General features: G+C 35.4%; 2 protein-coding genes across 3 annotated transcripts; one reads left to right on the top strand and one right to left on the bottom strand.

Annotated features, from left to right (window-relative positions):
• Positions 1-155: 155 nt before the first annotated feature.
• Positions 156-17,772, bottom strand: LOC126781295 (tripartite motif-containing protein 45). 2 transcript variants are annotated; one of them, XM_050506214.1, is made up of 12 exons: positions 17,576-17,772; positions 15,184-15,473; positions 8,820-8,950; positions 8,108-8,278; positions 6,435-6,608; positions 3,458-3,634; positions 3,150-3,347; positions 2,846-3,059; positions 2,516-2,607; positions 1,597-1,749; positions 1,212-1,347; positions 156-794 (listed from the first exon to the last, which is right to left on the bottom strand). In XM_050506214.1, the coding sequence occupies exons 1-12, from the start codon at positions 17,587-17,589 to the stop codon at positions 667-669; spliced, it is 1,878 nt and encodes a 625-aa protein (XP_050362171.1). In that variant the 5' UTR covers positions 17,590-17,772; the 3' UTR covers positions 156-666. The 2 variants fall into 2 exon arrangements, with proteins under 2 accessions (XP_050362171.1, XP_050362170.1); XM_050506213.1 differs by lacking the exon at positions 17,576-17,772 and having other exon boundaries at positions 15,184-15,576.
• Positions 17,773-19,465: 1,693 nt separating this feature from the next.
• Positions 19,466-23,679, top strand: LOC126781316 (heparin sulfate O-sulfotransferase). Its single transcript, XM_050506248.1, has 5 exons — positions 19,466-19,746; positions 19,821-20,124; positions 20,853-20,991; positions 21,202-21,299; positions 21,789-23,679. The coding sequence occupies exons 1-5, from the start codon at positions 19,635-19,637 to the stop codon at positions 22,156-22,158; spliced, it is 1,023 nt and encodes a 340-aa protein (XP_050362205.1). The 5' UTR covers positions 19,466-19,634; the 3' UTR covers positions 22,159-23,679.
• Positions 23,680-26,215: the final 2,536 nt, after the last annotated feature.

Genomic DNA, 26,215 nt, shown 5'->3' with positions numbered 1-26,215 from the left:
TTATCGGTAATTAAAAATAATTAGATATATTAGTTGAAAATTAAAACAATAATAATACACACAGATAAGGTAAGATTTAAATTCAGAAATTCAGCCATTTTGTATATTTTTAAAAAGATTTATGAAAATTATGTTTCTAATAAAACTTTCTATGTGTACTTAGGTGTTTTTATTTCTGACCTTTCAAATGATTACTTAAATATTGGACCTCAAACATTGTGATTTGCATCATCATCATATCAGTCGGAGGCAAATCAGCTGGACAAATCTTCCTTCAAGGATTTCCACGATGACCGTTCTCGTGCTCGCGACCAACTAACAAGTCTAGAGCAATTAAGTTTTATATTATTTTAGTTAGCGGTTGTTTAAGAGCGATCTTGTCAATCGTCATTTGTTACTCTTTACACCCATTCAGTATTCAGTTTAATATAATAGACAATATCTTTAAGCTGGAATCTTTTTTTTTCTGACAGCTTGTTTCCGATCATACAAAACGTGTACGGTCGCCACTAGAAATCGCAATGAAAATTGTTTACAATTTAGATATTCTATCTCTCGTCAACTTCTACATACATACATATATTATATCATGGGTGTATGGTTACAAGGGTGAAATAAAACAGTACGCTCGTGCGCAGTGTATATTAGTCGTCGCAGTCGGCGGCATCAGAGCGAGAACTGGTAGAGCGCGTGCGCGCGCGCGGCGGGGGCGCGGCAGGGCGGCGCGCGCGCGGTGCTGCCGCAGCAAGACCAGTGGCGCGCGCCCGGCCAGCCCGCGTGCCCGTGCCCGCAGCCTGCGAACACACCCGGCTGTCTGGGTCGCGCATAGCGTCCGTAAACGGAGGGGCACTCTATATTCTCAGTCCCAGCTTGATTGATTTACTACAACTTGACTAGCTCGATCCGAGATCCAGGCCCCCGGGATCTAACACACATAGCTTTCCAACTCACTAGATCTACGAGGTAAAGAAGTATTTTTTTGGTGATATTAATATTTTACAAGTATATCCTTCATGAATATCAACACCGTTATGTATTGTTCATCTCTAGCCATAAATTACGAATGAGCTCACTGCCATTTTTTCACATGCAGCCCTTCCTTTGCTCTGAAGTCGAGCCCAAATAAAGGAGAATAAAAGTATTGTTAATTTTTACCAGAACGATCAAGATCAAAAGAAAAAAATAGGTAGGGCCTAGCAGGGGTCACTCACCCTTGTACCCGGCACCCATGGAGGCCCCGCAGGCGCACACGGCGTCCCGGCGGCCCCCCGACGAGCAGAAGGCGCAGCAGTGGAACCGCCCCGTGTGCGCCGCGCACGCCCGCGCGCTGCACGAGAACGGACTGCCCTGCGGACGGATTCGACGAAAGCGACCGAGACGTTATTTATTATAATTATAATAATAAATCTAATTATATATACCATCTAGAAAAAAACACTCCGAGCAATAAATTCAGTACGCGGAAGTATTATACTAATTAGTACAGTATTTTTCCATAGAAATAAAATAATTTAGGGAATATTCTATAGCAGTCGGTGCCGCCTTGGACGCGGAACAATCGCGTCAAGTCGATATAGGAAGCGTTCCCGCGTGCACCTTGATGGGCTGGTTGTCGACGGTGACGGCGAGCAGGTAGTGTCCGGGCGCGGGCGCGGCGAGCTGCAGCGCGCACGCGCCGTCGGGCCGCGCGCGCACGCGCACCGCGCCCGGCCGCGCGCTCGAGTCGCGGCGCCGGAAGTAGCCCGCCACCTGCCGGCGACGAACTCGACCGTCTATAGGGCGAAAGCTATGGCCACGTCTGTGCGATTACAGAGCCGAGACGAAATCCTTCATAATGTTATCTCGGTTCTCCGTTTGCTGTTCCAGTGCGAGTCGGTCAGTCGGTTAGATCAGTTCCACCGCCAAGCACGAAATTATTTCAAAGTTAAATTTAGCAAATTAAAACTCGGTGATGCTTGACGGAATTTAAATCATCAATCAATCTTAATTCTTTTATGAAAATCATTTATATGACCCGTTAACATTAATGGGTCGGTCCCTGGGAATTAAGATGTTATGTCCGACTTACCCACCCTTCAAATCGGAACAGAACAATACTAAAAAATGTACTAGCTATTTATTCGCATTTTCGATAGATTCGAGGTACCAGGATACAATAAGTGTTGAAAAGTTTTTGACCAAACAACTTCAGCGTTTTTTTTTAAATAATTTATAAATTGCAGCTAGAAATGCAATTGTAAAATGTACCAGGAGAGCAGAACATTAAGATTTTTAAGTTCATTCTGTCAGTCAGTGGTGGTTAAGTTAGTTTAAAGCCATTTGTCATAATAGTGATAACTTTCGTGACGTATATATAGTAGTACTGCTGTTTAGCAGTAGGATATGTGACGTTCAGTGGAAAGTAGCCTACCCAGTCAAGCTCGTTACTTTTATATTATTATATATATCCTTGAGGAAATTATCTGTGTTAAATGATAATATAATAACTATTTTACTATACGAATTAAATGCTTACATTCTCCCCGCTGTACCAAATTTTTTCTCCACTTCTGTCCTGGAGGTGTAATATCACCGTATGCTGGACATTCACTTGAAGATCTTGTAAGCCTGGTCAACATCGCCAAAAATAAACAAAATCCTCTCTTTGACTTACATGAAATGAAATTAGATTAAAAAGTATATGAAACAGAAATTGACAATTATTTATTGTGCCCGTTGAAGCTGCCATCTCATTACATTTCGATAATGTTACCTATTTATAATTTCTTAAAGACACCAGATCGGATTTTTAAATCTAGGAGAAGATACGATTAAAACACTACCGAGTCGAATTTTCCTATAATACCTTCCGTTTCCAGCACGCACCGATCGGGATCCGCAGCTAGCGTAAACAATCTGCCCACGAGGGTGGGCCGGTCAGTAGCGGGCGCTCCGGGGGCGAACCGTAACTCGCAACGCGGGGGCTCCGATAGCGGCTGCAGCTCCGTGAGGCGCTCCAGACGCCGCAGGACCGGCCCGCTTAAAGAGAGAAGCTCGTCCTCCTTGCCCTCGGAGAGAAGCTGGAAATGCGCGATAATTATCATAAATGGCAACTTCAGAAGGTCTGGGGACTTTGCTAGATGACCGTCGAATGAATAGACGGGGCGAACCTCCTCCGCGAAGCGCACGGCGTCCCTGGCGTGCGCGGCGCGCAGCTGCAGCAGCGCGGCGCGGCGGCGCGCGCGGCGGCGCTGCTGCGCGCGCGCCCGCACGGCGGCGCCGCCCAGCGCGCGCGCGTGCGCGTCAACCGCGCGCCGGTACTCCTCCGACCACGCGCGGATCTCGTTCTCTACTCGCGACGCTTGTTCCTATCCGTGTTCAGGCGTCGATAAGGACGATCTCATATAATCAGTAACTTTTACACACGAATCGTACGAAGTAAAGCTGAGGATCTTTTCGTTTACGGAATCGTTCTCACATCGACCTCCGCGGCCTGCACGTCGAGGATCCTGTTGGCTCGCTCCACGTTCCCCGGCACGTGCCGCGCGCGCGCGCACGCGTCGCGCAGCGCACTCGCGCGCTCGGCCGCCGCGCGGGACGCGCTCGCGACGGCGTGCCCGCTGTGCGATATCAGGCAGCAGTCCCTGCATATAACCTGAAGTATACGGAACTAAATGAAATAAGGCAAATGACACATAGTAATAATAATAAAATAATGATCTTATCAATATATAAGTATTTTTACATGAATACTTGAATACAAATATATATATAACTAAATATATATATATATAACTGCAGATCATTTTTTTTTATATATGTCCGGGATGGCAAATGACTCTACTCCACCTGATGGTATGTGGTAGTAGAGTCCAAACGCGACGACGGCCAGTACAGTCGGGAAGAATGTTCTGTACTAGCCGTCACCGCCTTGCCGGCCCGCAAGATGCCTCTTCACGCCTCGTTTTAAGGAACCCGGGTTGTAAGAGGAGGGGAACACGTGAGCTGGTAAGGAATTCCATTTTTTGGTAGTGCGACAAAGAAAGGAGTTGCCAAATTTCTTTGTGCGCGATGGAATTGATGTCACAGTTAGGCGGTGACATCGAGAACCAGCTCGCGTGGACTTAAGGAAGGGGGAAGCAGGAATTAGAGAGAATAATTCCTCAGAGCACTCGCCGTGATACAGTCGATAGAAAGCACTCAGTGCTGCTATCTCGCGACGCAATTGTAAAGGTTCAAGGGTGTTTGTGACCTTTACGTCGCCAATAATGCGTACTGCACGTCGCTGCAACCGGTCCAAGGCCTCCAGTAGGTACTTAGCGGAGCCACCCCAAAGGTGCGAGCAATATTCAACGCAAGACCGTACCTGTGTTTTGTATAACAGGCACAGTTGTTGTGGCGTGAAAAAACGCCACACCTTGTTCAGAACTCCGAGTTTCCATGAAGCTGTTTTTATAATAGCCTCGATGTAATCCCTTGGACTAAGGTCGCAGCGAACGTCCATCCCCAGCATGGCGATTTTGCTTTGTATCATCAGCGATGTGCCATAGAGGGAGGGATGAGGGTAAAATGGTGACTTTTTTGCTGTGAGAGCGCATACCTATGTTTTCTTGGCATTAAACTCAACAAGATTATCAGAACCCCATTTGGCGATGAGCTCTAACGTCCTATCGAGTTCAATGACAAGATTCTCCCGCCTCTCCTCAGTTTCCGCCCGCCCAGCCACTGCGCGTCCGTGGTATCCACCATGCACTGTACTATCATCTGCATAGCAATGTATGTTCCCAAGGGAGAGCATATCATTGATATGCAAAAGAAAGAGTGTGGGAGATAGCACAGATCCCTGGGGGAACCCAGCATTCACTACATAGAATTGTGAAGCGCAACCATCAACTAAAACACGAAGGCTACGCTTGTGTAGGAAGCTGTCAATCCAGGTGCATAGCTGAGCAGGCAGACCATATGCCGGTAGCTTGGAGAGAAGACTTCTGTGCCAGACCCTGTCGAAAGCCTTAGAGATATCGAGGCTGACAGCCAACGATTCTCCATGCTTGTCGATAGCTTCACCCCAGAGGTGTGTTACGTACGCTAGAAGATCACCTGTGGACCGTTTTGGTCGAAACCCGTACTGACGATCATTAATTAGACAGTGATCTTCTAGGTAATGGATCAGTTGGTTGTTTAGAATCCGTTCCATCACCTTACAAAGTACTGAGGTGATAGCTATTGGCCAATAATTTGCCGGGTCAGACCGATCCCCTTTTTTGGGAACCGCTAGCACATTAGCTCTTCTCCAAGCCCCCGGCACACATGCCGAAGAGAGAGAAAGTTGGAACAGGCGCGTTAACACAGGAGACAGCTCCGCCGCGCACTTCTTCAGCACAATGGCTGGTATTCCATCAGGACCGCTAGCTTTCCGAATATCAAGTGATTGCAGCTCCGCACGCACATCACGTTGTCTGATTTTGATGTCAGGCATCGTGTGGCCACATGAAGGTATTGTTGGTGGCTGCGCACTACAATCATCGATCACAGAGTTGTCGGCAAAGAGTTTAGCCAGGAGGTCGGCTTTCTCCTGCGGACTGTGAGATAGCGATCCGTCCGGATTTCTGAGCGATGGCAGCGAAGGTTGGCAGAAATTGTTTTGCACAGACTTGGTCAGACGCCAGAAGCTACGGGAGCCCCTAGGATGCGAAATAAGGTCATGACCAATCTGTACAATGCGCTGTGCATCCGCTCTCGTGTATGCCTTCCTACAGGACTTGGAATTTTTATTGTAGTTTGCTTTTAGTGAGTCAATGTTAGATGCCCCGCTAATGCAGCCGTTGATCCACGCGCGATATGCCGCCTGCTTAGATGATAGAGCGTCGGCACATTCACGAGTGAACCAACGGTTACGCGTACCCCTATTGATGAGTTCTGAGCTAGGAATGTAGTATTCCATTCCCAACATGATCCCATCAGCAAAAGCAGCGGCACTAGCTGTCGGGTCATTCCCACTGAAGCAACGTTCCTTCCAAGGGACTGACGCATAGTAATCGCGCATACCGTCCCAATCTGCCGACTTATAGTGCCAAACGCGACGTTTGCATACCGCTGATGGCGGCAGCTTGGCCTGTGGCACTTTGGTAGATATAAGGCCGTGATCCGAAGAACTAAGTGGAGCTTGAACCACAACCTGTTATTCCACCGGGTGAGAAGTCAGCAGAAGATCCAGTAGAGAAGGCGCTTGCCCATCAATGTCTGGGATCCTGGTGGGCTGATCAACCAGTTGGGTCAAGTCGTGTGTGAGAGCAAAAGCATGAGCAGTTCTTCCAGCATGGTCAGTTTTGAGGGATTTCAACCATGATTCATGGTGAGCATTAAAATCCCCCAAAAACACCAATTCCATGTGCATATAATGTGCATATAATAATAAAATATATATTAAAATAAAACATAAACAATAATTATACCTGTTGGCAAGTAGCGCAGTATACGCTCAATTCGACCTTGGGATGTTGGCCGCAGAACCTTAGGATTGGTCCGAGTGGCTGCAGAAGATGGGTCGCGTTTCCTTTCTGTTTCGTGTGTGTATCTCCACACGACATACACACACTCACCAGGCAGTGAGTACAACGGTTCTCTGCCTGTTAAAATAAGCCATATATTGGAACGAGTTTATATAATGTGGTATAAATTTAGTAAATACTATTCAGAAAGTAAGCTAAGATAAAAAGGCTGCTTAGCGACGTGGTTCGATGCCGGCCACTATTACCGACGATGATTTATTCTCTTTCTTGACTAAGACTTGTAAAATGCTCAGTAGATATCATATTATGCGTAGGTAGCTCACTCTCACCCTTCGTCCTAGGTGAGCGACAGGATACATATAGCGACGCGATATAATGCGACTGACGATATCTGTCCTAAGCCGTATCTGTGAGTAACAAACGCGGCGATATCAATTCATTATTATTTTAACCATGATACATGGAAAGGTTTAGCTCTACAAAAACTTTCAAACAAAGAAACAAATTTGGAAAAGATTAGACAATTAACACAGCGTTGCGTCTCGTGGCATTGAAAACAAGTTCGCACTTCGTCGCGTCGTCAACGTAGGTGTACGTGGACCACAAATAAGTACTTACAAGGAGCACTTAATATTTTCGAGTCGCGTCGCGTTGCATTACCGTATTTTTCGTTCACCTAGGACAACGGGTCCCATCTCAGCAGTACGACGCCCGTAACCGAAAGATATCAGTGCAGGAACAACAGCTTTACATGCCTTATAACACTGCGAACTTACAAACTTCGCACAGCTACTTAAAAATATCTTTCTACTGATGAAACGAGACGTACTCACTACTTGAATAAGTTTTTGATTTAATTAGAAGACACATTTTAGCCATTATTATTTTTATTACAAACCATGTATTCAAAGAAAACATTGATTACTTTCTTTTTTTATTTTCCTTATTATGAATTTTAACGTCATCTTATTGTTAAGTAGTATCAATAGCTTACGACGAAAGTAGCGTGAAAGAAATAGAAGGTAACCGGCAAAATTAAAGAAAATATTTTTCTAATAATGGGCACTAATACATATTTACATTAAATCAAGTTGTACCTAACAATCATCTAAATTTACAAAAGCAAATTCTCTATAAAAATAAACGAGAAAAGATATATTTGTCTTTGAAATTAAATTACAAATAGATGAAATGTAGCTGCCAATGTCGCGTAACATTGTAAACGGCATTTTTCTGAAATCGCTCGTGGTTTGGAAAGCAATAATACGCTGCGCATGAGTTGCTCGCACGTGTGCCTCGGTATTTCGAGCTTCCAGTGTTTGTCAGTTGTCACGTTTTTGTTTATAAATAGATGAGTAAAAACATGACAATGGAATCTAATTCCAATTATTTAAAGACAATCTGTCATTAGTGAATATGTATTTATTATATATTAATATTTTTTAAAGTATTACTAGTCATACTTAAACATGAAAAATATTCATTATCTGGAGTAGTTTTTGAATATTACAACTAAACACAGAAAACTCCAAGAATATGACTAATTGAAATTGACTTATCTTCTGAGGATTTAACAATAATATGGAAACAAAAATACGAAGTTGTAAATAATGTACCTTATTATCAGTGCAGCAAAGGTCACATAACACTGAATTACCACCCTCTTGGTTCGCCATCTTCCTTAGCAGCACGTAGTTGAGCGGTAGAGCGGACACTCCGCCCAGGGGCAGTTGAGTTTCATAACCACATATCGGACACAGAACGAAATGACAACTTCTTCCTGATATCTAAAATATATAATGCATCGTTTATTATATCTCATTACGTGCTGTGGAAACTATTGGCATTGGCAGAAAATGTGTTTATATGACATTCTGCTATCCATAAACTCCTTCAAGCCTTATAAGAGGAGACAACTCCCTTCCCTTCCCTTCCCTTTAAATAACTTTAATTTTATATGAATTCCAATATATATATATATATATATATATATATTATGTTCTGAATATAATTATGATTTTAATATTTCTAATTTGTTAGTAGAGCTATTCTGTATTCAGTCAGTCAGTCAGTTATTTCTATTATAAGACATAAACCATAATAAATAAATAATTGTGAAATTATTCACTTTGAGACTGAACTAAAGGATAACGCGTGCTTTTAAAAATATAGTCGATTTTCATAACGTAATTTTTCACTGTTTTACATGTACTCCTTAATCTTAGCGAGTAAGAGATGAGACAGAAGTCACTGATCGGTCAACTTAGATTGCGCGTAATGTAACTATTACCACAGATCATAATTAAAATACTATACTAGTAATATTACCTTCCTAGTAATTATTCCATATTTGTGAAGTTTTTCAAGACTAGTTTCTGAATCGGAGTGGTGAACATCACTTTCGTAACCAGAACCGGCTGAACCACCACCGGATCCGCCTGGATCATGGTAAACAGACCCTGGAAAATTTGTTAATTTTTACAAAAGTATATAGATTATACTTTTTCATTTACCTGTTTGTAGCTTTTATATAAATTCTTTACTCTGAGTCAGTAATTAAAAAAAATTATAATAAATTTTCTTAAAGGGTTCAACCTTCAACCCTTCACACGTTACTTAAAATCGATTTATGAAATAGTTTTTAAAAATAAATTATGAAAAATTATGTTTCGTGAGTTTAATATTCGTGAAACGAATATACAAGATATTTGTTATAGCGAAAAAAAAACTAATTACAAAAAAATTATATTGTTTTTTTTTTTTTTTTATAAATACGATTTAATATTTAAACACATGACATCTAAAAAAGCCTTTTTTGTGGTGTTTTTTTTTATTTGATATATTTTGTAATGAACTTAATTTCTTGACGAAAAACATTATTCTTAAGATGATTGAAAATCTCACACTACATATACGCCAGCATAAAAACACATTTAAGCAATTACTATTTTGCTAACGGAAATGTAGTGTTACTTAGGTACTCATTACATCCGATGCGAGTCTTTAAATAAAACGACCTCGTAAGGTTGACTCACGGATCACAATTAGATATTAACAGCTGTGCTTCAGTAGCTTAAACAAGCTATTGCAATTATATATCAATAGAATGTTATATTTCCAAGACTATTTTTACTTTTTTTTATTACTCAATGCAACTTGTAACAATTGTTAGATAAGCTATGCACACCCATTTTTATAATATATAAATTAAAATAAAAAAACAAAATACACATTGCAAATTTATTAAAAAAAAATGTTATGTACCTAAGTTATTGTTTATTACGAATTACTATAAGTATTAATATTGTACGGGATTTTTTAGTTTTCCCTTGTTGCAATTCCTTACTGTACCGGTCGTTTCGGATCTGCCGTCCCAATAAATAATAAAACTAAAGAAAAAAAGTGTATTATTTATTATAAAAACCTGCGCAGTTGTTTAGGCTACCTTGAATATAACGGCTTAAATCAGGCGAAGACAAATAGCATTGTAATTTGTAAGTGAGTAAATATAAGCCACCCTCGAGTAGGAGAATAGTGCGAAGTAACTTCATTTTACCGAATCTAAGCAAATTGTGAGACAACAAATAGAGCTATTATTTGTGAACCATTATTATTTAACAAGAATCTTATGATATAAATAGATAAAGATCGTGAAATATCTAAGCATTATTTTGAGTGTATTACAAAGAAACTTGCTCCGATTCAACTGAAGTTCTCGATTTTGTGTAAACAGTTTTTATGTTTATAATAAGCTACTTATCTTTCAGATTTCGAATAAAGCGTTCGCTCATCGGACATTTCAAAAATAAATACCTCACAGATATTCTCTTAAACAAACTCCGTTTATCTTTGAATCTATCAAACTTTCTTTGAACGTGTATTGTGTTTCTCGGAATTAAATAAACACAGCTTTCTGGTTTATATCATAATGATTATTATTAGTAATTTTTATTTATCAAGCACGGAATATTAACCGTCTTTGGCTGTTTAAATATAGATTACTATAACTTTTACAGAAATTAATTTGGTTATGTATTTATTATTATTTATTTTTTTGTAAATGCTCGACAATGAAAATTAAATGACAAAAAGTACTGTTGAAATTGTTGCTTAAAATACACACGACACGATAGGATATCATCATAAATAAAATAATACATATATGTATGTTTATACATTCGAAATCCATAATTAGAAATGAATAAAAAAAAACAATATTATCATAGAAAATATTTAAAGTTTGTATTGTGTTTGAAGGTGATTAGAGATTACTCTCGTATTTATCTTCCCATTGATGCCCGGAACACGTTTAATGTATTCTAAATATAATCGTGCCACCCGGGTCGACGTTTATACATTAGATCGTTACTGAGGTGACAGTCGTTTTTTAACGTTATTTTTTATCGTAATTTTATTTGACTTAATTTTTTTGTGTTATATTTAAACAAGTAAATATTAAATGGAGGTCGGCAGAGGGATGTATTTTTAATATCAAATAAACACATAAAATATATTAAAGATAAAGTAGTGTAGATTTGCTGACAATCTAGTAATGTAAGAGTTTTTAAGTTAAAATAACTTCTGCAGAGAATCATTCTAAGACTAAATCACTGAGAAACTCATTTATCGTAATTATGCGTTACGTTAGAAGTAAATATATTTCTTCTAGTCTATTACAAACTCGTACAAATTAATTATTTCTTTCATAGTTTCTAGAATGTTCTCGAATCGTAAAAAATAATCGCATTCATGATCACCCTGACCGATTTATCTGTCCTAACAGTTGTGTTAAACGGGTCTGAAATAATCCCATTACAGGGAGGTCACAGACATGCTCTTATGAGGCTTCTTTATATATCTCACGCAAACATTTTTTTTTAAACTGATTAATTACGTTTTTATTTTCCTGGTCGTAACGGAATGCAGGAACAGTATTATACAGCCTAACAGCCTATATTTATAAAGGGCCAGCGCTGGCCCTCGATCAGGTTAGAACGAGATTGTATTGTAGCGCCCTTTGGTCAACGCTTTTATTTCACATTCAGTGTAATAAATAAATAATAATGACCATATTTATAAAAATCAAGCAACGCCTATATACCCCTGTAGGAAATTGACAATTTCTTACACCTGGCGCCTAGAGCGTTCGCCCCTCTCGCTCTACCCCCGGGCCGGCGCTGCATTAATGTAATTGTAAGTAGTCCAGAACTTTTTGAGTACGTTAAATCGTCCCTCAGCAACGCTATAAACTGGAAACATCAGATATTATTTCATCTTCTATATAAATAAAAATGAATAATTGTATGTTTGATGTCTATGCATTCCTAACTCACTAATCTGATTGTGATGAAACTTCGGTGAATGTTCTGCGTACGCTCGAGAAGGTTCTTGGCTCAAAAAACAAGAGATATCAAATATAAACGTTTTATGTAAATCCATAATCTACCCGTGCGAGGCCGGACGGGCTTTTTAATAACAATTAAATGTTTAAAGATGATTATTGACTAAAAAGCTGAAGCAAAATGATTAATACATATTTCTGACATAAAAGTTGTTTAAAAATTGTTCGCAACACTTCAGTGACTTAAACCCTTAGGCTTTAAATATTATTTAAATATTATATATACTTTAAATATTAGGCTATAAATATTTAGTACTCGTTTTGTTTGAGGACTTATCATCGTATTAATTGTCTGTTGTACATAATATACTTGTAATTTTAGGATATATTTCTAATATTATAGATTTATGTTATTTTATGATTTATTATTACAGCACAACCTACCTCATATCCTATGGGTTATTCCTTACACCGTTGGTTTCCTAGAAGAGATAGCTTGCCAAAGTTGTGTACTACTCATATTTAGGCTGTAACCATCTTTTTTTCTTTGGGGTATATAATAAAAGTATAAAGTATATTTTGACGTCACACTATAACAAATGATATCAATATTTTATCACAGCATTTAAAATTACCGAAACAGTATTTTTAACAACCAAAACTTTTCACAATAGCCAACGTTACCACACATTGTAATTGACCTATTAACGGATACTTAACTTTTTATAACGTTGCCAGATGTTAAAGGAACAGACAAGTCACTTTAGTATTTATTGACGTGATATAAATTTAATTTTATAGCTATTTAATGGTCTGTTGTTTAAAATTCTATCAAAACCTCATATAATCATATTTTATGATTTCTTTAAATATTTATGCTGGTCAGCATATTGAAATCATACGTGTAGCTGTGCTTTTGTTGTATCTTTTCTATATTTGGATATACATTGCTTTGATTTGCTTGCATTTTTTTATTACTATTATTTTATCTTGGTGGTATGGTTATGCAACTCCGTCTGGGTAGGTACCACCCACTCATCATAGACTTCACTGCTAAACAGCAATACTTAGTATTGTTGTGTTCTGGTTTAAAGGGTGAAGCCGATGTAAATATAGGCCCAAGACCTTGGTGGTATATTATATAAAATAAGCATAATAACTTGATCTTGATCGCTGATATTTATGCGATAATTTTGATTAGTTCCTATTACATAATATATCATAAAGGCTTAAATTGCATGTATGGCTGTAAGTCAAATATTCTTCTTATCGATATAATTAATTATTTATTTTAATTACAATAGCGTTGAAAATAAAAATAATAAAAGAAAGACAAGTAGTATGTATATAAAAATTGTCTGAAATGTTTGATTGCTGGTGTAAAAAGAGTCGGCAACGGCTAGTATCTCAGTTTCCATAGTTGGTGGCGCATGGTTGATAGAGCACTGTAAGTAATTTCTTACACTGCTAAAGTCTATGGATGGTGATGGTTATCACCTCTTACCATCAGATAGTCCATTTGTCAGTCTGCCTATTTGTGGAGATTCTGGATTTCGGTTCTAGATGGTATTCGGTGAGCCTGTCTGTGTTAGAAAGATCTAACCAGATCCCTATTATGGATTTTAGTGATTTATTTAAAGCGGATCCGCGGTCCGATTTGAATTTTGTGTTATAAATTCCGGTTGGATTGATATATAATCAAAATTTAACATGGGTTCGTGGAGAATAGCTAGTTTATATTATAACGCGTTCATTGTGGATTTACGTGTTTGATTTAAATGTTTCTTTTTGCGTAAAATAGTCCATTTAATGAGGAATATTAATATTGCTTCGCTCTGTGACCCTGGATAAAACCAAGGACCATCATATTTAATAATTATTTGCATGCATCATATTCGGGCTCGTAATTATGTTTATATCGCATGGTTTTTCTTGAGCTTTTGTTTTTCTTTTTCTTATTTTTTACTTGTATTTGTCTTTATTTTTCTTGTAAGTGTGCAATAAAGTTTTTTAATAATAATAATATTATAATAGTTTCGTATTGAATAATAATAAGTGTTTGTAATTTCAGACGAAAATAGGTTCTTAGTTACCTCAACGAGAAATTTATAGCTAAGTGGCTAGTCTCGCTCAGACTTTGTTATGATTTTTTTATAAAAACAGGTATGTATATCTTATTTATTTAAGTATTCTATAAATATACATACAGTAACAGCCTGTTAATGTCCCACTGCTGGGCTAAGGCCTCCTCTCCCTTTTGAGGAGAAGGTTATTCCTCCACGCTGCTACAATGCGGGTTGGTGGAATACACATGTAGCAGAATTTCAGTGAAATTAGACAAATTCAGGTTTCCTCACGATGTTTTCCTTCACCGTCAAGCACGAGATAAATTATAAACCCAAATTAAGTACATGAAAATTCAGTGGTGCTTGCCTGGGTTTGAATCCACGATCATCGGTTAAGATTCACGCGTTCTAACCACTAGGCCATCTCGGCTTATACATAATTATTTTCAATAATATTAACAACTTAAACGCAGTTCTTAAATATTTCCATGAAGTTTCAATAGTTTTAATTACAGTCAAAGAAAGTTTGTAAGAGCAACAGATAACGAAGAGATTTTGTTTTTTAAATAAACAATAATAATTATAATATTTACAGTAGTAATTATAATATTTACTGGTGGTAGGGCTTTGTGCAAGCTCGTCTGGGTAGGTACCACCCACTCATCAGATATTCTACCGCAAAACAGCAATACTTGATATTGTTGTGTTCCGGTTTGAAGGGTGAGTGAGCCAGTGTAATTACAGGCACAAGGGACATAAAATCTTAGTTCCCAAGGTTGGTGGCGCATTGGATATGTAAGCGATGGTTGACATTTCTTACAATGCCAATGTCTAAGAGCGTTGGTGACCACTTACCATCAGGTGGCCCATATGCTCGTCCGCCTTCCTTTTCTATAAAAAAAAAAAAAAAAAAAAAAAAAAAAAAAAAAAAAAAAAAAAAAAAAAAAAAAAAAAAAAAAAAAGTAGCTACCTATATAACTAGCTACCTACATATATATCAGTTGCTTCTGGAGTAAGTATATAATTAAAATGATGAGATTTGCAAAAATCGATTCACAGTTGGCAAATATACACTACACCACAAGATAACACCCATCACGTGAAAAATCCCCTAGATTTCTACTTATTTACATTTATATGTATTTTTTTTTATATTTATGTACAGCTATTAATAGAGAAAACCTTTCGATCGATTTCAAATCGTAGAAGATTTCAAGTAACATACAAAGATCGATTCGACCTTATTTATACGAAGGCTGCAAATATATAGGAAACTAATATTTACCTCCGTCGATATCTTCCCAGACCTCAGTTTCGCCTTCATGGTGCAAGCCTTGGAGACACCTCGTGCAGAAGCTATGAAGACAGCCCAGAAGTCTTGGCTCCACTAACTCCCGTCTACATATCCCACATTCCCAATCCTTAAGCCTGATTTTCTCATACGCTGATGTTCTAGCCGCTATGGATACATTTTGACTTGAAGGTCTTGAACCCTTACATTTAAGAGGACTATTACCAGCGCTAATTGACTTAGCCTCTGATGATTTTCTTCTCTCTTGTCTCTTCCGCGAAAAGCTTCCGAAAATATAAAAAATACGATCCACTTCCATTTTTTATTTACTAATTTTTTATTTTGAACGCGCTTGTAACGAATTAAATTAAGTGTTTTATTTTTAAGTTTATAGTAACAATTTGAGATGATATGAAAAATATGATACAAATTATTTTATTATTTTTAACAGAAAATGTAATGTTAAATTTTATCTTTATGTAAATTTACAAATTTATTTTTATGAACTATCGCTCTGAATTTTTGTTTACATAAACATTGTTAACTCGCGTCTCGTTAATAAACAAATCTGAAAAGATTTAAAAATAACCGTGCTATCGTAACGGCTGTCTGAGGTCGACTGATTCACCGATACATACCCATTTCATTTCATTTGCATGTGGTAACTTTTGGATGGGAAAGATAATGGACGGATAGACAGATGACTTTCAGTGAACACGATTGGTTTAAAATAAAAGATTATTTTTTGCTGTTAAGTTCTAATAGTAAAGGCCATACTAAGGATTCTCATATGACTTTGTTTTGACTGAGAAAATATTTGTAAATATTGTTTTTTTTTTTTTGTGTCGGTTATAATTTGATGAAATGAATTTGGGGAAACAAACAGATGATTAATTCATTAGTTTTAGCATGGTCCCTTTTTTATATGTAGGTACACGCTTCAGATTCAGAAGGATACTCTGAACATGTAACGCAAAAGACCTAATATATTGGGTCTTTTGCGCACTTTTTAAACAAATTCGAAACGCTGTCAATGGAGTGCTACATGATAGACACTATCCTTAATGTGATATATATAAGAATAAGTGTTGCTCGACAGTTTATTAATCATAAAGTTTAGCTTAGGTCATGTAGGAGTCGTCGACGTAGGACATTGTTGATGTTTTTTTATGCTATGTATAGGTAAGCCTATACTAACAATTCTATTAACTCATTAAATTAATCATTACACATAATATACGAATTTAAACGAATGTAAAGCGATTATTTATACTTGCATTCAATTAAAATGCGTACATACCAATTAAAAAAAAAAATTAAGAAGACTTACTTCCAAAAGAATATTTCTTACATCTGATCTGGTTTTAGTTATTTTTTTGATTTTATAAAAATGTTTCTTTTTTAAATGAACACTAATTCTATTCAAACAGAATATAAAGCGATTTATCAAAAACGCGATCAAGTAATTTTAGGACGTGACACGCGTCAATATAATAATATTTAAAAGACAAAAAAATTAAAATAATTAACAAGTTAAAGTAAGTAAGTTAACTGAATATGCTACTGCTGGGTATACGTCTTCTGATCTTCTCTCCCCTTAAGAAAAATAGAAAGGTGGATAGAAAATCGGACCTTATACCGTCACGCTATTACTTCCTTCATTATCTATCGTACCTACTTAAGCAAATGGCATTCGACAGAGACACAATCAATTTTTGACGTTGAGGGATGGTACAATGAATGATTATGAAGCTCTATTTCGGTCCTGTCGTTTCTCATATCCCTTAAACTAGGGGTGACACTACTTGAAGTACACATGTTAACGTTGCCTTCCGGTTTCATATTAACAAGCTATTTCTAATTTTTTGTATTTTAAACACCTATGTATCTATTGTAAAAAAAAAACAATAAAGCTTTAATGATTATTTTTGATTGTTTTTTTTATATTTGTTCCGATTGAAGAGATTATGACATTTAAATATGTTTTTATATATGTATTTTATTTATCCGGATCGAATTAAGTAGAATATTTAAGAATATTTCGCTGTAAGTATTGAATGCGATTTGTATTTAAGTGTTTAACGACCGGAAACAGGATACGAACATTGAGAGTTATACGGACGCTTAACAACATATCAAAAGCACTAAAGTCATGACTGTAGAAAAGCAGATGGTAAATATAATGATTATTTTTTTATTTTATAATTATTTTACGTTTATTTTGCTTGCTTTGTAGCTCGACATTTTTAACCATACATTTTTATTCTTATTTTTTTAAGCTAGTGTTTTATTTTGGAAGCCATAAATGTAGTGTTGAAAATGTAAGTTATGTAAAATAAAAAAATGGAAGCGGTCAACTTTCAAATATAACAAAATTTGTAAATACCAAATTAATGACATCACGTATTACATCACTCCGAATCGATTTAATAAATATTAAAACTTTTTATTTCAGAAATTAAATAGGGCGCGCAGTGACCCACATTTTGGCGCGAAAATTAATGTCAGTGGCCGATCCCACAGATTATATAGACTGATGCTATTTTTTGCGCGAGCGGTGTTCACGCGTTCTCGATGAAGACACGTCGAAAACTAAATGTTATTACATTTTGTCGAGTAGGTAATGGAATTACCTTGGGATTTAAAACAGTTTCATTCAATGTTTAGATAGTAATGATTCAATCAAGGGTGATTCCGATGAATAAGCAAGATTTTATAAACTGTCTAAACTTCTAAATATTTTATTTCAGTTACCTTTGAATTTTTTTTATGTTATTGGTAGGTGGAGGGGCAAATGGGCCATCAGGTGTTAAGTGGTCACCATCGCCCATTGACATTGGCGATGTAAGAAATATTTACCATTCCTTACATCGCCAATGCGCCCAACCTTTGGAACAAAACTGTTATGTTCCTTATGCCTGTAACTCATAACACTGGCTCACTCAACCTTCAAACCGGAACGCAACAATACTGTAAATATTGCTGTTTGGCGAAGGAATACCTAATGAGTGGGTGGTACCTACCAAGACGGGCTTGCACCAAATCCTATCACCTAGAGATATTGATTCTATATACAACATATTAACCTCTAAAAAATGAAATCCAAAAAACTTAACCAATATATTTAGTTAAATGTTTCTGAAATACTAATTTTAAAAATCTTAGACATATAATATGTACTATAATTTATGTAATTTGAATTTTAAATAAGGTTAATAAATTTATTATTAAATCACTCTGTAGCGATAAATTTGTAATGCCTAAATCTAATTAAAGCGCCCACCGTCTCGTATTGATTATTTTAAAGCGTGAACTACTATTATTTATTTGTTTGCTCGGAACTGCGGCTTACTTTATTCTTTTTTTTCAGGCTCGGTACATATTATATGATATGTTTGTTTATGGGAGGAAAATGTATATTTTAAATTAAAATTACCACAAAATTATAAATAAATTAAGATCTCCATTAATAACACGATCAGCTAAAAAAATATAAACAGGTTATGACAAAGTTAAACAAAAACCATTTCATATTGAATATTCAATTCTCTCTTCGAATATTATTATTAACAAGGTAATGCATGTAAAGTAAATTAATTTCTGTAAATATTAGTAACGTATCGTAAATATGTAATGATATGCGCTTATTCAATAATAATTGTTTTAGGAAGAAAATAATACATTTTAACGAAAATCATAACGCCAACGCAATCATTTAGCTATTTATTACTTATATTCCAAAAATATTTTAATCATTTTTATCCCACTCGGAATTCAAGCATTACATTTTTATTGTTTCCTTATAAATTCTAAATTCATAATTATAGGTATAGGTATAAGGTATAATTGTAAAAAGTATAAATATTTTTTCGAATATAATTCCTATTCCACTTATTCATATGATTTGATTATGTCAACTCATGAGTATTGAATTAAACGCTATGCTAAATTATCACACATCTGGAGATAAAGAAGTTTTATTTGAGAGTGGAATTCGCGTTACAACTCCTATCGCAATAATGATTTAATTAAAAATCATGATTAATGCGAAATATGCATTGAATTGAAAAGTTTGAAAAAGAATGGCTACTCAATTGTACTAAAAAAACGTGCAATCATGCTCTTATAGTACCCGGTACGCGTAAAATTTATAATAAAGCTAGTTTGATACATATTATGAAATCAGTAGATACTAAACGTAGCTGTCAGTACAATAGCTTAGGTGACAATGACAGTAAATAAAATTTGACGTTGTCAACAAACATGGTCATGGCGATTGACTCGAACTGATTTCACTACAAAACTACTACGTTATTTTCTAGTGTGGGTGTCCCAAGTAGTGGGAATGTTTATATTTATAATGAACTCATATTTAAATTATGTCAGTACTACTATTATCATTGTAGAGTAGACAGTGTTTTAGTACCGTATGTTTTTGTGACGATATGTTGAATGTTCATAAATTATGGCTATTTTCAAGTCTCTGCGTCATTGTTATTGTAGTTCTATATTTTCAATCGGAAATAGCACGATTAGAGGAAGCCTATCGCAAACTAGGTTAGTATAAAAAAATATGAATCGTAGCATGTTATGGAGAAATCGGCCTCTATAAAGTGTTATTTTCTTTTCAGAGTACAAACTAGTGCAATCACATTCAGAATCACGTCAATTTTTTCCAAGAGACGAACTAAAAGATGACGATGATTTAGTTGTAATATACAATAGAGTGCCTAAAACTGGATCTACGAGTTTTGTTGGTGTAGCTTACGATTTGTGTAAGAAGAATCATTTTAAAGTACTGCATATTAATATAACTGCAAACATGCATGTAATGTCCCTTAGCAATCAGTACAAGTTTGCTCAGAATGTAACCAAATGGCGAGAGATGAAGCCGGCTCTTTATCATGGCCATATGGCATTCCTAAATTTTGAGAGGTGAGTATAATTAGAAATACTGACATAATCATCATTCTTTTCTTGGGGATATTTTTGATAGGTAGACTGATTAAGAGAAAAGCTATGTTTTTATTCAATAGTTTGTTAAATTATTAACTCGTTTTTCAGATTGGCATTGACCAATTAGACTGCTGGCGATATAAATGATTAGAAGTATATTTTACACCACATATCTAAACAAAATACTGACCTTTGAACTTATTATACACATAGTATTGATGCAATAACCATTAAATTATGCAGCAGTGAGATCCTTACTGTATTATTATTAGATATAGTATTTTAAGTGAGTTATTTATAACATTGTAAAGCACGAAGCAAGTTCTGTATATTTTGCATTATCGTAATATAGATATATTTTTATGGGCCTTCTTTGGTTATCTTATTTGTAAGCAAAAGAAACCACTATTACTACTATACACACTCATTGGCTGTTTTTTTTTTATAAAATTAAGAATAATGTTGAAAGAGTACTCACAGGGATACCAATTTGCTTTTTGTATTGTAATGCATCATTAAAAACCATGTTGCATTGACATTCCAGACATCAAGAGATGAAAGTAATTTAAATGCCTTATGACTAGCTTATATATCTGATAATTCACAAGTCCTGGGTACCAATAAGCTTGAAATGTTTCAAAGTGCTTACAGAAATTTTTGGATAGTTACTTTTTGTTCCTTTAATTCAAAACTTTATCATTTTACAGATTGGGTACATCATCGAAACCAATATTTATTAATCTAATTAGAAAACCATTAGATAGACTTGTTTCATATTACTATTTTCTAAGACATGGGGATAATTTTCGTCCTCATTTAGTTCGGAAAAAACATGGTGACAAAATGGTATGTATAAGCATTTGATGAACATGTGGAAAAGATTAAATTAATATAAATTTACTAATAAAATATATTTAGTTAAATACACATAAAATATTAAAAATTATTTTTTAAATTTACTATAGAATTACATGATAAATTTGTAATGCTTAAATCTAATTAAAGCACCACCGTCTAGTATTGATTATTTTATTTAGAAAATATTTTTAATTGCAGACATTTGATGAGTGTGTGGAAAAAGGTCAGCCAGACTGTGACCCCAATAACATGTGGCTTCAAGTACCGTTCTTTTGTGGACATGCAGCTGACTGTTGGTAATGAACAAATTTTTTATTTTTTAATTCAATATATGTAATTATATTTTAGTATATAAGGGTCATTTAAAATAGCGTATATTTACTGGTGGTAGGGCTTTGTGCAAGCTCGTCTGGGTAGGTACCACCCACTCATCAGATATTCTACCGCAAAACAGCAATACTTGATATTGTTGTGTTCCGGTTTGAAGGGTGAGTGAGCCAGTGTAATTACAGGCACAAGGGACATAAAATCTTAGTTCCCAAGGTTGGTGGCGCATTGGATATGTAAGCGATGGTTGACATTTCTTACAATGCCAATGTCTAAGAGCGTTGGTGACCACTTACCATCAGGTGGCCCATATGCTCGTCCGCCTTCCTATTCTATAAAAAAAAAAAAAAAATAATAATAATTAAAAATCAATCAAACATCTCTTTAGTATCGTGCTCAAAGTATACCAATGAGCACCTGTAGGGGTGAAATACAAAGTTTTAATTTAATTGTTTCAGGAAACCTGGTAATTTATGGGCATTACAGCAAGCTAAACACAACCTCGTGAACCACTACCTGGTAGTGGGAGTTACTGAGGAAATGCTGGACTTCATATCTGTCCTCGAAGCGAGCTTGCCGCGTTTATTCAAAGGGGCTACGGAACACTATCTCAATAGCAACAAATCGCATTTAAGGCAAACAAGCTCAAAAATCGACCCATCACAAAGGACCATAGAGAAAATACAACAGTCGACAATTTGGAAAATGGAGAATGAACTCTACGAGTTCGCTTTGGAACAGTTTAAATTTATCAAGAAGAAGATACTATTGAGAGAAACGAACAGCGTTGCGCAAATTTTCTTCTACGAGAAGATACGACCAAAATGATACTTTCACACTAGGTAATACAGTTGATTTCTCCTTGTGCAGTAGTTGTGTTAGAATTTGTATGTGGTAGTTAAACATTCCATTCTTAATCTAAGAATCTTATTTATTGATTAGTTATTTAATTAACTTTTGTTAAAGAACCAAATGTTTTTTTTTTGTATATTTCGATTATAAACAGGGAAGTTAAAAGACATTACGTGAGGCTTATATTTGATATGAAAGCGACATGTCTTTAAAGACATTTGAAATAACATGGTGAACTCGACAAATAAATAAGAATGATTAACTTTGTTGACAAAAAACATATAATATAAAAAAATGCAAGTTTAAAAATATAAGAAGTGGTATTAAATGACTTCAAAAAACCATTTATTTAACCAACTTACAGACGTGTTAGGTTCATAATTTTTGTACACAATATTATATATTATAGTGATGTATAGTTTATTTCAATTTGTGTAATAGCATATTGACATGTTTTACTAAAATCTTGTCGAATTATAAAATAAAATGAACAATATAATAGTATATTATGATATATTAATTTGATTTGTTATTAAAAATCACATTAAGATTAGAATGCGAGTAGAAAAATTTGACTTAGTTATTAAACTTACTTGTACTAAACCTTAGTCACCTCATTAATTGAATAAATTAATTGAATCAATTGCTTGGAAGTAAATCCAATATTCATATATCTTAAAAGCAGCCGGTTGGCGTGGTTGGTAGATATTTGCCTTTCATACCGAAGGTTGTGGATTCGATTCCCACCCAGGACAGACATTTTTGTGCATGAACATGTCTGTTTGTCCTGAGCCTGGGTGTAATTATCTATATAAGTATGTATTTACAAAAGAAAAGTAGTATATCAGTTGTCTGGTTTCCATAGTACAAGCTCTGCTTAATTTGAGATCAGATAGCCGTGTGTGACTAATGTCCCAGGATATTATTATTGTTATTATAAAAGACAACGTAGATATATAGAATACTAAAAGAGCCTTATGTGTTCATAATATTATGCTTATTAAATGTTTTGGCTTCACTAGTTTCAAGTTATTTATCGAATAATGTTGAATATGTATCAAGTTTTGTCATCATGAAATGAAACATTTAATAAAAATAATTCATAGAACTCCTTTATCTTCGGATTAAGTATATCTAATATATATATATTTTTACATATTGGATATATTTCAAAGGTTCGGCCTATGTGACTTAATTTACTAAAATTTTACTACATTAATACATTTGTTTACAATTATAGTATCCAAGTTAGGTCATCGTAGAATCATTTGTTACTAATGTATAAGACAGAAGTTGTTAATTTTCCTTTTTTGAAAATTAAACATTAGAGAGAGACGCATTGATTATTATTTCATGAAATAATAATATAATTTATAATTACTATGTTGTATGAAAATCTTGTTATCGTCTCGATTTGTAATTATTATATTATATACTTAGTAATAAGTAGTTAATTGTATATTTTGATTTGTATATCATAGCATTTACTAGACTAATGAAAGATCTTCCATTATATATTATTTTCATTATATTTTGTATATTATGTTTTAATAATTGTTCTGATAGCGACCTAGATTGATACTATTTAATATTTATTTATAATATGAAAATATATAAGAAAATGCATTAACATCACAATATATAAATATACATAAAAATCCCATATTTTGTTATATATTATTATATAATCAATATAAATAAATACAATAGATACATCCAGAATGAATAGCTAACATGCATACTCTTAGTTTAATAATATGTAATATAAACACACAAGAAGTTGTTCTAATATAGTTAAAATATTCGAAGCTATGACAATATATAATTTTAGATAAATTTGTTTTCAAAGTCTTTTCTTTATAACGTTAAGTATATTTTGCATACATTGTTTAATGTATATGTTTATTCATTCCATGCTTTCATGGCCTAGGTTTCTAGATAAATATGTTATCCTTTGTTTACGCTTAACATTAAAAAGGGATAGCGACATTAAACGTTTGACCATAGATTAAATAACGGGCATAAACATAGAAAATGTAGACTGTTAGTTTTTGTTTTTTGGTGTAGCTATCGTTTCTTTAAAAACTTTCTACAAAATTGTGTTCATTATTTGTAACGTTTAAAATTTGAATTTTTACATCTTATTTTGCAATTATTGTTATTAATATTTTTTAAAATTGACTTATCTATTTTTTATAAAGCTGTATTGTTTTTATACTAATTTACATATTAATTCTTGTATTGGTAAATAATATTTATTTGCTACTGATATTTTTTTTTCTGGCGTGTATCTACGTTATTTGAATTAAATTATTTATAAATTCTAACTTATCTGATCCAATCATATGCGCATAAAAAAACGGCCTAAACTTTAATGTAAAATAGTATAACGTTTAGAAGTGGAGGCAAACATGTATTCATCTCGCTTACACACCGATACTCTCTCATTTTTATTGCTTTTTATTTCGTCATGTATGACCTAAAATAGAATTCTGAACGCTTCATCCTTATATAATATTTTTAAATTTTAAATAATATCGACATTTTTAAAGCTTTTTAATAACGCTAGACATTCAATTGTTTATGATCAATAATTTAATTTACAATGACAGCACTGTATTACTTACATAAAACTGTTATATTATATTTACGTAGTTAATTATGTACTTATTTGTTAAATGTTTGTTAGTTGTATGTATAGAATCTCCGCACATCCAGTTATATTGCGATCGAAGTTAATAAATAATAAGTTTTTATATATATTGAATTTTATTCACTCCTTCGTCGGTCGGTAAATGATTTTTTTCATATAAAATTTGCAGGCAAATGTGTTACCTGATGGTAATGGCCACCACCGCCCATAAACATTGGCTATACTGTAAGAAAATTAACCATCCCTTATATCGTTAATTCGCCACCAATCATATCACCAATCATATCTTTTGCATATCAATGATATGCTCTCCCTTGGGAACATACATTGCTATGCAGATGATAGTACAGTGCATGGTGGATACCACGGACGCGCAGTGGCTGGGCGGGCGGAAACTGAGGAGAGGCGGGAGAATCTTGTCATTGAACTCGATAGGACGTTAGATCTCATCGCCAAATGGGGCTCTGATAATCTTGTTGAGTTTAATGCCAAGAAAACACAGGTATGCGCTCTCACGGCGAAAAAGTCAACATTTTCCCCTCTTCCCTCCCTCTGTGGTACTCCGCTGGTGATGCAAAGCAAAATCGCCATGCTGGGGATTGACGTTCGCTGCGACCTTAGTCCAAGGGATTACATCGAGGCTATTATAAAAACAGCTTCACGGAAACTCGGAGTTCTGAACAAGGTGCGGCGCTTTTTCACGCCACAACAACTGTGCCTGCTGTACAAAACACAGGTACGGTCTTGCGTGGAATATTGCTCGCACCTTTGGGATGGCTCCGCTAAGTACCTACTTGAGGCCTTGGACCGGTTGCAGCGACGTGCCGTACGCATTATTGGCGACGTAAAGGTCACAAACACCCTTGAACCTTTACAATTGCGTCGTGAGATAGCAGCACTGAGCGCTTTCTATCGACTGTATCACGGCGAGTGCTCTGAGGAATTATTCTCTCTAATTCCTGCTTCCCCCTTCCTTCTTAAGTCCACGCGAGCTGGTTCTCGATGTCACCGCCTAACTGTGACATCAATTCCATCGCGAACAAAGAAATTTGGCAACTCCTTTCTTTGTCGCACTTCCAAAAAATGGAATTCCTTACCAGCTCACGTATTCCCCTCCTCTTACAACCCGGGTTCCTTCAAACGAGGCGTGAAGAGGCATCTTGCGGGCCGGCAAGGCGAAGGCGGCTAGTGCAGAACGTTTTTCCCGTCTGTACTGGCCGTCGTCGCGTTTGGACTCTACTACCACTTACCATCAGGTGGAGTAGAGTCATTTGCCCTCCCGGCGATATAAAAAAAAAAAAAATCTTCGGAACTAAGATGTTATGACCCAATTGAACTCGATTTTCACTATTTATTCAAAACAAGAAAATGGACCCGTGG

The sequence above is a fragment of the Nymphalis io genome, chromosome 3 (genome assembly GCF_905147045.1).
Source record: "Nymphalis io chromosome 3, ilAglIoxx1.1, whole genome shotgun sequence".
Taxonomy (NCBI): Eukaryota; Metazoa; Arthropoda; class Insecta; order Lepidoptera; family Nymphalidae; genus Nymphalis; species Nymphalis io.
Note: the sequence above shows the minus strand (reverse complement) of the source record. Positions and strands in the feature narration are given on the sequence as shown.